General features: G+C 34.3%; 1 protein-coding gene across 5 annotated transcripts; it reads left to right on the top strand.

The window, feature by feature from the left end:
• The first annotated feature begins 7,037 nt into the window (after positions 1–7,037).
• On the top strand, positions 7,038–13,131 carry LOC147399220 (transcription initiation factor TFIID subunit 8-like). 5 transcript variants are annotated; one of them, XM_086448694.1, is made up of 4 exons: positions 7,038–8,851; positions 11,922–12,158; positions 12,258–12,370; positions 12,468–13,131. In XM_086448694.1, the coding sequence occupies exon 1, from the start codon at positions 7,542–7,544 to the stop codon at positions 8,691–8,693; it is 1,152 nt and encodes a 383-aa protein (XP_086304820.1). In that variant the 5' UTR covers positions 7,038–7,541; the 3' UTR covers positions 8,694–8,851; positions 11,922–12,158; positions 12,258–12,370; positions 12,468–13,131. The 5 variants fall into 5 exon arrangements, with proteins under 5 accessions (XP_086304820.1, XP_086304819.1, XP_086304823.1 ...); XM_086448693.1 differs by lacking the exon at positions 11,922–12,158; XM_086448697.1 differs by lacking the exons at positions 11,922–12,158; positions 12,258–12,370 and having other exon boundaries at positions 12,714–13,131.

Below are 13,131 nucleotides of genomic sequence, written 5' to 3'. Positions count from 1 at the left end.
TGAAGTCTTTATTTGGAGGTATTGCTGGTTATAAATTATGATCTATTGCACTACTTCACTCATTTGGTTTCATGGTATGCAGTCCTGCAATGGTTTTACCAAATAGCAATTAAACCTAGTTTATTAGACTTTGTGATGATTACAACCTCCCCTCCTAACCATTACATCTGAGTTCAAATACAAATGTTAGATTTGATTCACACTTTAAACATCAAAACTTTTGAAATCGTTAGTTTTATAGTAAAGTTATCATTCAATGACACAAGGAGCTACCTGCCATAGAGGCAGTGCAATTAAGTGGGGATTTTCAGCCTTCACAACCGAGCAATGCTCAAGGTGAGGTGATGATTCCTGATACATCACATGTGATTGGGGCAAACGACTGTGCAGCGAGCCACTATGTTATACCCATCACGATGTGTGATTAGTAATGGATCGGTTTTGGGTCAAAAAAAAAAAAGAAAAAAAGAAAAAGAAATATGTAAGGCTAATAGTCACTTCAGCAAGATTCACGACAAATTAAAGGGCTTGACATCCTCTCATTTATTCGTTTGTACTTGATTTCGAATAATGGCAACCTCACTGTTCTATTTGCTCGAGTGTCTGCTGGTTTTTCTTGAGGATTGTGGGACTTTGGATCATTTGGTTTAAGACAGATTTTATCATGTTTTTGGAGACTAATTTTGTTAATTGAGCCATGAATAGAGCCTTGTACAAAAGCACAGTGAGGGATGCAATATTCACATTCATGCTTGAATGCATGCATTCATCATCATCATCATCTAAGCCTTATCTTAAATATTTGAAGTATGAGCAAAATTTTCTCCTTCATTCAATTTTTCTAAAGTCACATGTTTTAGTTCAAGTGAGCTGATATATGTTCTCACCACGTCAATTTACATTCTTTTTTGTCCTCCCATTGCTCATTTTTAACTTTGATTGTCGCGTTTGTCTTCATTGAACATGAATATCAAATAATCTCACTTGACATTTGTCTTTATCACTTATTGGGGTTAATCCCAATTTAAAAAAAAAAAATGTTTGTTTCTAATTTTCTGTTTATAGTCCGCCACTAGAATGTAGATTGAGATTAATGAAAGTGGACATAAACATACTTTCTATAACAGAAGACATGGCTCTCCACATGGAAGAACACTAGTTTAACCAATCCTAAATCCTTGGAATAAGGCTTGAATGATGATGATCATTATTAGTATTCTGGCACTCATATCCATCTCAATAGCCTGATCATCTCTATTATGCTTAATAATGCACATACCAAGTTTGATTCTGCATAGACTACCAATTTTTACATGTCCATGAAGGTGACTATTGATTTCCTAAACCGACGATCCTTCATTTCCATTGGATATGTCGTCATATATACAGTAGCTAGTCTCTCTCTCTCTCTCTCACACACACACACACACACACACACACACACACACACACAAAAGCATGCTTAATAATGCACATACCAAGTTTGATTCTGCATAGACTACCAATTTTTACATGTCCATGAAGGTGACTATTGATTTCCTAAACCGACAAGTTTGGTCCTAAACCATGGAATTTTGATTTCATACATAGTAGCCTTTGGTATATGAGCCGACAAGTTTCATTTTCTGCTTGAGTGTGTAAACACGGTACATGAGCATGGAAGAATCAACTCAAAAGGGGTTCGAAGCTTGTGATCAGATGAAAAGGCAGTACTGGAAGAGATGAGTGAGACAAAGAACAGACTGTTGGGTGTGCCAATATTTCACCGGATCCAAGAACAATAAAGGAACAATAGCAAGTTGGATGTTGGATTAAAGGACTCCATGAAAGAGGCATCAAGTAAAATGTTGTTTGTGGTCCTACAAAAGGTTTTTCAGAAAAAAATAAAATAAAATTAGAGATAGTTAGGGTTTTGGAGGTTGTGGTCCTACTCTTCTATGTGTCTTAGAAGGGGACCACACACATTCACGCATGGACCACACGTATTATTTGTAATAGATGATCTTGTACCAGTCCATCACACACATATATTTGGATTGTCCCCACCCTCACCGACCTGTGATTGGATTCAAGTATGGGGCCCTTCTCTTGGTGATGTGCAACAAAAGATCGATCGATATTACGTTTCTTACTACAATGTGATGAGTTAGGGATGATGATAACAGTGTCAGTTTAATCAAATAAAGCTAATCTAAGCTTGTGGCGTATAGCATATAATGTACACGTAGATAAAGAATTTGAGATAAAACACGATTATTAAATAGAACCAGTCTTAGTTCACTGTCATGGAGGATTACTATGATGTTTGATTATTCAATTTTAGTAATCTACCTTAGAGAAATGCTGGAAGTCGAAGTAGAAGAAGAAGCTTAACTTATCCCAAAGTTTTGGGGGTTGGCTAAACAAATCTTATGATCCATCTCTCATTGTTCAGAGTCACATATTCTATTATTAAAAATTAATTTATATTTAAATATCTTCATCCACATTTTTTTAGGTTTTTCCTCACTTTTTTATTTATTTATTTTAAATCTTTCAAGTTGAATATTTCTTTTAATTGAGGCTGTAATTGGGTTTCGTTCAACATGCTGAAATCATTTTGTTGACTTTTGCTTAGGTGGTGTTTGTTTGCGCTATTTTTCAGTGCTTATTGCTGAAAAAAATTAAATTCAGCACTTTTGTCAAAATAGCGCGTTTGTTTACTCGTGCTTATTGCTGAAAATAAGTGAAAAAAATTCAGCACTATTTTGATGCTGAAAAAAAGTGCTGAAGCGGTAAGCACTTCACTTTTTCAACACGGACAAGTATGCCCTTTGTTTTTTTGAGCATGGACAACTATGCCCTTATTCTTAAAAGGATATTACCTCTTATATCCCATGGATAAGTATATAGACACCCCACAAATTAATAAACCCACACCATAGCTAAATTATTTTGTCTTATATGGGTTAAAATTTTTGGAATGAGTTGATTTTTTGTGAGGATGATCTCTACAATGAGGAGATCATTCTCACAAAAAATCAGCACATCTTGAAACTTTTAACCCTATCAAAACAAGTTCAAGAATCGTAAATTGTCCATTTTTTTTTTTTGAAAACTATTTTTAACGAGTTAGAAGTTTCAAAATAAATTGATTTTTGGTGAGGATGATCTCTAGACCATATAAATTATCCTCACTAAAAATTTGGTCATTCCAAAAATTTTAATCCATATAAAACAAAACAAAAAATGGCTATAGTGTGGGTTGCCCTTATTAATTCATAGGGTGCTTTTATAATTACACATCCTTCATTTCCATCGAAAATTATTCATAAAAAATTAAGTTCTTTTTAAAGTTGATTTTAAATTTTGGTGACTTGTATGACATTATTATTTTTAATTTGAAATTTGTGGGCTTTTATAAATAGAAATTATTATTTATAAATTGAAGATTTGAGTATTATTTATTATTTAAAAATAAATTGTATTTTAATTTTATAAGAAATAATATATTTTATTGTGTTTGATAATAAATAAGCATTTAAAACATGTAAACAATGTATAATATGATTGTAAGGGTAACAAAGACAATTTATCAGTTTCAGCAATGTGTAACAAACATGATTCAGCATCTAAACAAACAACTTTTTTAGCACTTAAATTCAGCGCTTATAAGTTTCAGCGCTTAATGCTATTCAGCACTTATTTTTTTCAGTTTAACAAACAGCACCTTAGTTTATTGCTTATTGGAACTACTCTTTCATTTTTGCAAATGTATTCAATTTTTAGTTTTTCTTTTTCCAGTCTTTCCACTCATCCATCTCTGCTATGCTATATCAGAGAATGCTAAGAAAACTTATCCCCCTCCCCCCACACACACTTTCCTTCCCAACCCAAGGTGACCAATACCCGAAATATTTGATCAAACACGTGATCCTCTCGGCACCAGGGATATATATATATATATATATATATATAATATATATATATATATATTTGAGAAGCCTATGCTAACTGGAAGGATATATTGCTATGTGGCATCTTCTGTGCCAATTGATAATTTGGTCTACTAGCTGTATGATGCCAATTATCGAAGGTTTCCCTAGGCCTGATACATGGCTTCCAGTCCGGAGTAAATGAAATCATTGAATATAATTTAGAGTGATTATTGACTTAACTATTTTGTCATCACCAATATGAGTTTATTAGTATTCATGTTTAATGTGTTTATGATTGGGACGCAAGAATGTATGTATGAGTTGTTTATAAAAGCACAAGAGAACTTAGATATTGGTATTCAAGATATCACACTCACACCTCCAATACTTATAACGAAAATGACCTGATATTGACAAGCATGATTTGTGATTTAAAAAAAAAAAAAAAACAATTGAGAGTATTTATCGATCTATACACGTAAGCTTTTGACAATCTCTCTTATCAAACAGTTCCATTCTTCTTTATTTTGTGTATTCAAGCACTAATTACTGCCAAATACTATTAAATGTTTAAGTCAGATTCACAATATATACTATGACTTGAAAAACCCTTCAATTATTCTTCTTTTGTTGACTTAATCAAACTTCTTAATCCAAATAAATAAGTACTATAATCCAAAGAAAAAATAAATCTTTAATATAGTACAGAAAATAACAAAAAATTAACTGATCAGTTGAAGTAGAAATTAACTAGAAACACCTGCAGGTCCTTGTCCAGAAACTAATTGTCTAATTCCACTGCAACAAAAATAGAAAAAGAAGTTGACAGATAGATTTCCCATTCATCCAACAATCAGAAAATTCTTGAAGATTAATACACTTGTTCCCTATATCGAACATTGTTTGATCCGATGTTTTGGATCATACAAATGATCAGTCTTACTTTTGTGGTTTTAGATATCAGTCACTGGTTGGGATCAATCAGCCATGCAAGTAGAGATGGTTTATACCAATGTTAATTTTAAGAATCCAAACCAAACAATTGAACTGAAAACTTGTCCAATTGGTTGGATACCATTTCAATTTGATTTGATTAATTTATTAATGTAATTAGTTTACTTACGAAACAATCAAAATTAACCTCCGATTATATAATAAATTTGTTTTTTTTCCATCTCTATAATGTGAAGATAATTTCCTTAATCTTTTTAATAGGCATCTATACTATGTGAATACTGAAAAGTTTGACAAAAAAAATTTGACGGGCCAAAGCTCAAAAATTTTAGAAACAACCCCAATTCAACGGTTTAGAGCGATCAAATTTCTCCCATCCTTCATTAATATGACAGTTTCGATCTCTTGAAAAAAAAAAATTGACAATGAAAAATTCTACGGCCTTGGGCCGTCAAATATAAGCTTTTTTCACATTGTGCTAACTAAGTCTTCCTGTTCGATTATAAGCTGAAATTAAGGATTTTCCTTCTAGCTTTTTTTCTTCGTAGGCAAGTGAGAAATTAAAGGGCCTCCATGGGCTTGGGCCGAATGGGCCATCAAGGTAATCTCTCAATACCCTTTCCACTTAAATTGATTTGTGAGGGTCAATATTCCACTTGCGGCTCAAGTTGGACGACATGACATGAGATAGACTCTTGTCAAAGACCAAAAAAAAAAAGATCACATAGTGCACCTATAAGAACCAAATTTGATATTTAAAACAAAAAAAAAAAAGGCAACGGAAACCTACCACTTCCATGGAAAATATACACTATATGTCGATATATGTTTTCAGTGCATGTCTTGCATTTCAACTTCCATAGCAGCCTATTAATGAGGGCTTTTGATATTGATTTATACCCTAGAGGCTCAGTAGTAGTTGTTACGACAATATGATAATTTTGGGTAGCCGAAGTGAGAAGATACATCTCATAGAGGAAGAGGGACGACAAGTGAAGAAAGTCAAAAGTCACAAAAACACTTGAAGAAAATTTATCTAGCCTAAACATTATTCTTTTAGGGTGATTTAGAAATACACCTCCGTGTCTGGGAGAATATTTGAGATACCCTATGATTTCAAACAGGTGACATTTCTCCCCTTGAACTCTGTCTTCTTTGATACCCCTATGTTTTCTAACAAAAAACACCTGATTTTTCTTCCCAAAATCTTTTAACTTCACATTAAAATTCTAACTACAATTTTCATACCTCAAGAAAAAATAGAATTTTGGTGCGATCCCTATTAGCACCGAGTTACTGAATTCATTAAAAACAAGGTTATCAAATTTTTTTTATAAAAAAATTTGATCCATCTAGGGTTTCCAAGGAGAGGTTTGGGCGGAGCTTGGTTGAGTTCTAACCCAGTCCTAAAGAGGTGAGCTATACTTAGACCAATCCTGTACTTCAATCGGGCCAAAATTAACTATGATTGAACCCGCACTAATAGGCCCGGAATAGGATTGGATCGATTTTGGGACTCTATAAAAAAATTAATTCATGCATTTTTTGAAATCATTTGATATTTTCTAGCCTAATTGAACAAATGAATAGAAACGGAAGTAAACTTTTTGTTTATAATATATTTTAGTTAGCTATGATTAGAAAATCATACAGCTATCAATACATATATATATATACATAACATATATACACATAAAAAAATATACATAAAACATATAAATATAAAATGGCTTTTGTTAAGATGTGCCCTAATGGCACACGTTAAACTGCATTAGATACACTTTGAAAATTAAATTTCATATAAAAAAATGCCCTCAATTTTTTATATATAAAAAATACCCTGAAATGCTTATTTTCAAGGTGTATTTAATGCAGCTTAACGTTTGCCCTTAGGGCAGATCTTAACAAAAACCCATATAAAATATATGCCCAACCCAAACTTGATTAATGGGTTGAAAATATTTTTGGCCCAACCCTACGTTTTTGGGCTCAAGATGAACCCTTTTTTTTTTTAGTGGTTGGGTTTGGTTGGGACCAATTTACGGGTCAACGGGCTCAATTGACATCTCAACTCAAGCAATGAGGGCGTTTTGGGAACCAAAAAGAACCTCAATTATTAAAGTCGATTGTCTATAAATACGCCAATCTCATTTACATTTCCTCTCTTTCTTTCTTTTTTCTTTTTTCTCTTTTTTCTGCTTAGGGTTTTTCGGGGGTTTAAAGCTCTCCGTAATTCGATGACCCTGATTTTTCCCAAATTTATTCAATGATTTCGGAATTTGTCGACTCTGCGAATCCCTAAACCACAGAAATGTCTGATTGAGTTCAATCCATGCGTCGATGATTACTTCGGAGCTTCAGCTTCTGCTCTTTTAATGGTGAATTGGATTCGAAACCCTGAAAATCATTGGTAAGACTTCAATAACCTCTAATTTTGTTCTTAATTTTCCACTTATTGGGGCAGCATTTGAAATGCAACACCAGTCTAGGGTTTTCTTGAATCTGTTATTGTTTAAATGAATGTTTCTGGATGAGCGAAGTTATATTTGTCTGAAAAACTAGCTGGTTTGGATGATGTTTTAAAAAAAATTGATTTCGGGGATAAATTTGAGAAAAAAATGGAATTCCTTTGAAACTGTTGTTCCATTGAAGTGATATGAGGTTTTGAATATGAGCGATGGAGGTGGGGAGAGTGGAAGAGTGAATGAACATGACGTGAAGAAGAAGAAGAAACGAGAAGGAGGCGATGATTTCAGCCGAGCAATTGCTAAGATTGCCGTAGCACAGATAAGCGAGACTGCAGGATTTCAGGGCATCCAACAATCTGCACTGGAAACCCTATCTGATATCACGATCCGTTACCTTTGTGATTTGGGGAAAACTGCACATTTTTATGCTAATTTAGCTGGTAGAACCGACTGTAACGTCTTTGATATTATCCGAGGATTGGAAGAATTGGGAACTGCACAGGGTTTTCCTGGTGCATCAAATGTTACTTGTTCACTTGCAAGTTCGGGAATGGTGGGAGAGATCATGCAGTATGTGAGCTTAGCGGAGGAGGTTCCATTTGCTCAACCTATTCCTCATTTCCCAGTGATTAGAAAACAGAAACCAACGCCAAGTTTTCTTCAAATCGGCGAGACGCCAGATGGCAAACACATTCCTGCTTGGTTGCCTGCGTTTCCGGATTCTCACACTTACGTTCGTACTCCAATGTGGAATGAGAGGGTAACAGATCCTCGTACCGATAAAATTGAACAGGCAAGGCAACGGAGGAAAGCAGAATGGTCTTTGTTGAGTTTGCAACAACGGTTGACATGTAGTGGTTCAGAAGCACCTGCCCCTTTGAACCCCGAAGATGAATGGAAGGCAAAGCAAGCAGCGGAAAGTAACCCGTTTCTTTCTTCACCTCTGCAATTTGGGGAGAAAGATGTGTCTCCTGTTGTTCTTCCAACTATGCTTTCAAATGAAGTTGTTGCCAATACTCTTCCAGCTAAGCTTTCAAATGAAGCTGTTGCCAATACTCAGCCCTCGGTGCTGGAGACTTTTGCTCCAGTTATCAAAGCAGCAAAGAGTGGATTTTGTGAAACTGAAGATGGTGAGAGAAAGGTTCTTCCAAGTAAGAGGCCTGTTGTGCATTTTAAATTTGGGGTTGGAAAGAAATCTCTTGGCATGCCTTTGGATTTAACCCTTCAGAACAACGCCGTTGGAAATACAGTTTCTTGGTTTGGGAGGGATGATGAAAGGGATGACAAGAAAAGGAGAGCGGAGCAAATTCTGAAGGAATCCATGGAAAACCCACAAGAACTTACTCAGTTGTAGATTAATTTGTTGACTGGGTTAACTTGATGGGAAATTTGTATACTTCTCAAGAAGGGTTGAAGGGTAGTCAAAGTCAAAGGACATCTTGTTTTTGGGTATGGATATTATTTGGCTGCTGTTGGAGATTTCCTCATGGTTCTCCTTAAAAACTTCTTGAGGTATGCGCATTTATCTTTCCCATTGGACAATGGTCCTTGCCTATGAACAATTCTTTTTTAATGAGATTCTCACTCTTTCTTCTGTGATCCAATATTGAATGGATGCATGGAATTTTCCACTTGTTGTCATCATTAACTAAACTTTTTTTTTTCTAGTGATCACAGCCAGTAAAAATGGATCAATACACAATATATAACAAAATTCATGTGAATGAGAAGAGTACATAACTTGTACATTTTTTAATTTATCTAAAAAATAAACTTGTACATTATGTCATTAATCATTATTCCCAAAAATTGTAAACAAAGATTAAAACTGAATTATGGGTGTGGAGTCTTTTCAAGCATATGTATGGTATATTGCTTCATCCTTTTTAGTTGAAAGTCATCCTTCAATCTTGGTATTGTTCTTTTAGATGTTGATGTGATGCAATGGTTTCTTAGCTGATAAAAATATGAAAAGACTTCAAGGTTGCCAAAATAGCTAGCTAGAATTGGTGGTTAACTCCCTTGATACCCAAGAAGCAAGATGTGAATGTTTTTTTTTTGGTTAGTAAAACGTGAATAGAAATTACAAACTTACAATTATAAATCAATATCGATGTAAACACAACAAACAAAAATGGAAATTTATTTTATTTAGGATGATATTATTTAACTCTTATGCACTCCGAGTAAAATTAGATGTGTATTAAGAGACAGTATTGTGAAACAATGGATCACCTAACACATGCAATTCCAAATAGACAAAGGATATATATACACACATATATAGGAGAGGATTTAAATGGTTCTGAAGGACCAAAACAGTGGGGGATATGAAATGCTAACTGCTAAGTAGAAAACGGGGGTTTGGGAAAAGAAATGGGATAGGGGTTGCAATCCTTGAATTTTCCATGGCATATGATTGGATATTAGCAAACAAATAATTTAAAAAGAGAGGCAAGCATCTAGTAACTTTTAGAACTGGAAGAAATTAAAGTCAAATAGACTTTTCTCTATTCGAGAAGAAAAGGACCTTCAACCTAAGAAGATTGTAATATCCCATGGGAGGATTTTAACTACACAACTTAGGTTAGTCATTGGGGATATTTGCACTAAGAGTTGGAAGAGTAATAACCAAAAATAAAAGATGCTCAGTAATTATATCGTGGAACTTGGAGGTAGAAAATATAGCTTATTTTATGGAAATTTATAAAGGAAGAAAATATAATTTTATGTAGAAGCACATTTGATGGGGAAGCAAGCTCGACACAAGAGTCAATTTTTAGCATTCTTGGTTTGTTTGTTTTTTTTTTTTTGTGTGTGTGAGCTGATTAAGGAGTTTAGAGGGTTGTGTTTTGAACATTTCTTGTTCAGATTGGACACTGTTAGTAGGGGGAGAATAGGTTGTATCTTTTCCTTTGAGGACTCCTTGTCCTCTTATCAATAAATTTTCACTTATCATAAAAAAAAATGTCCAATTGTGTTAGAAGAGGGACAAATGAAGTTCTTGGGGAATCCAAAAGGGAAAGTTTCTCTCAAAAGGAAACTTGATGGTGAGGAGTTTCAATAGGTCATTAGAGAGAGAGAGAATGGTTAAATATTAAGAATGAAGAGGAAAAAAAAAGATAACTAAACAAGGTGAAAGTTAAGGCTAATGAAGAGTTATACAGTAGGTTGGATACAAGAGGTTGAAAAAAATATCTACAAACTGCAAAATGAAGATCACATTAAATGCATTAAGAATGAAAACCATGGAGTTTGGGTAAGAGATGAGGAAATATATTCAGAAATTGCAAAATAAAAATCATGTAGAGATCTTAGAATTAGAATAAAAACTAATCTTATAAAGACCATAAGGTTTTTTTTTTTTTTTGAAAAGTAAAAAAGACCATAAGGTTTTTAATTTTAAACTATTGTAAAATTAGGATTTCAGAAGTGAAACAAGCTTTGGGAAAATGAAGATATGACAGGATTTCATAATAAATGGGATTCATTATGTGCTCCATGAGGAGGGTGTAATTGTTCTTTTGTTCTTTTCTTGTTTTGTGTTGGTTTTTGTGTTTGGGTGGGTGGCTGGCCGGCTCGGCCTCCCGTCTTTCTTTCAATGAAGTCTTCAATCTTTACTTATCCTATATAAAAATAAAAAAAAATAAAAAAAAAAGGCTTCAGGCCCATATGGTCCCCAATACAAATTTAGATTTACATTAGAGAACTGAATTGTGATAGTTAACTAAGGCTCTATTTTGGCACACCTCCACTTTCAACTAATGTGCTTTTATGGAACCACTTCTATAAGATTTGCAATTGCGACATCAATTGTTTGGTTATAATGTTCAGGGAGTGCTTTTTGGGGTTTAGAAGTGCTTCCAGAAGTTGTGGTTTTCGTCAATTGAGAAAATCACATGATTCTAGAGAGCTACCTTTCTTAAGACCCAACCGCGCAGGGTGGGAGTGGTGGGTGCAGTTGTAACCATTGTTTAAGTCTTGAGTGTCTTGTTGGTCATCTCAACCACATGTTAGTTGTTTTGGGGTTCTCTTGTTTTTTGTTCTCTTTGTACTCTTTCTTGTTGGTCATCCTTACCATGTTTTAATACAAATTGCATTTACCTATTCAAAAAAAAAAAAGAAAAAAAAAAGTCTTTAAGTGTTGATGCTGTGGTCTCGTTCAAAGGTCTTCACCTACTAATTCCTAACCACTAACTCGCGTGCTTAGGAAAACAAAAACATTGTTAGAAGCAATGGTGGCGAGAAGAGGGAATTTCCGGTTATAGTGGATTTGCACCAGGGAACCTCTCTAGGTCCACACGTTTTTAAGCTTGTTATAGATTTTGATTAATTTCTCAGATTCAATTGGAGGTCCCATGATCTCTACCAAGTACCTTTGAAAGGAAGTTGGTACCATCTCCACTCCACCCGCTTCTGTGTGAGATGTAAGTCTTGTAAAAGCTCTCAAGTATTCATTTCAGAAGTACGTGCTGTTATCAAAAGAAAAATGTAAATAATGCTGAATAGATTGTTTGTTAGGTTTTGTTTATCTCCAAGAGGGGACACTCAAGTTGATGTGAGAAATATTTTGTTTTTTCAGCCAAATTTAGGAGAGTGATTCTCAAAGTCGTTATTTTAAAAGCAATAATTTCTCAACAACACAAAGCCTTGTACCAAAGATTTGCAGACAGCTAAACAAATCCTGTTCCATTAACACGAATTTCATTTGAATTTCCCTATCCACTGATATATCAATTTTGAGAATGTCAGTTGGGTTTCCTATCAAGATCTGTGGAAATGGAAATATTTTGGTATATTTACCTATCACAAAAAAAAGGTACATAAAATATGTCAAAATTTAATACCATGATTACCCTTCACTTTTGTTACAAGACCTTCCATCCTTCTTATATCTAATTTGGATGCTGAAATGTAGGACCCCAGGCCCACACTACATCAGTTATCATTTGAAGAGTTGTTGGATTGTTCATGGATGGAAGATATCAGATCTGGAGTGGATATATGGGTTTCTTGATATATCATATACTTGTAATCTTTTTTTTTTTTTTTTAATTTCTTTGTAGAAGATCACTCATACTCAGAAATGCTTTTAAAAGAACTCTGAAATCTAGATTTTTTTTCCCAGAGCAAGGAGCCAACATAGACACATCTCATGTAGCCATTTTGTTTGCATATCTTAAACATCATTGTTTATATTGTTCTGAAATTTATGGAAAGATTTTATGGGATTCAACGGAGTGGAATGAGAAGGCAGGGCAGAATCCATTACTTCCTTTCCCAAGGAGATGTGCAATTTAGAACTTAGGTATGTGGCTATGAGACCTCTATGTTCTGATCAGTTGATGCTAGATTGCTTTGAACTATGCAGCAGTGGTGGCTATGTATCCTTCCAAAGTGAAACCTTCTTCACCAAGTTTGGACGCAAATCACAACAAAGATGGGATTGTCCTCATTCACAAGAAGATGGGGTTTTGGATATATGAGGCTTATTAACTATTTTACCTGTGGGTACATTAGGGATATACCACTGGTACATTATATTCACTAAAAATTGTGTCGGATGAGCGTAGATTTCTCATTTGAAGTTGTGTGGGTAAGTTACCATCATAGGCCAACCACTATTTAAGTTATAATCTGGTTGTAACACCCTTAAGGTTGTAGTTGACTTCATATGTACTGGTGATGGCTATTGAGTTGTGAAAATATTTAGGAATGCTTTCCTATCTTCCAATTGATAAACAATAAAAATAAAATGGAGGGTTTTTTACAGGTGATCGATTCACCTGAGA

The sequence above is a fragment of the Akebia trifoliata genome, chromosome 7, assembly GCF_017979445.1.
Source record: "Akebia trifoliata isolate Shusen 1 chromosome 7, ASM1797944v1, whole genome shotgun sequence".
Lineage (NCBI taxonomy): Eukaryota > Viridiplantae > Streptophyta > Magnoliopsida > Ranunculales > Lardizabalaceae > Akebia > Akebia trifoliata.
Note: the sequence above shows the minus strand (reverse complement) of the source record. Positions and strands in the feature narration are given on the sequence as shown.

Excerpts from the sequence above, each read along its gene's own strand:
- LOC147399220 (XM_086448697.1), top strand. The coding sequence starts at position 7,542 with ATGAGCGATGGAGGTGGGGAGAGTGGAAGAGTGAATGAACATGACGTG.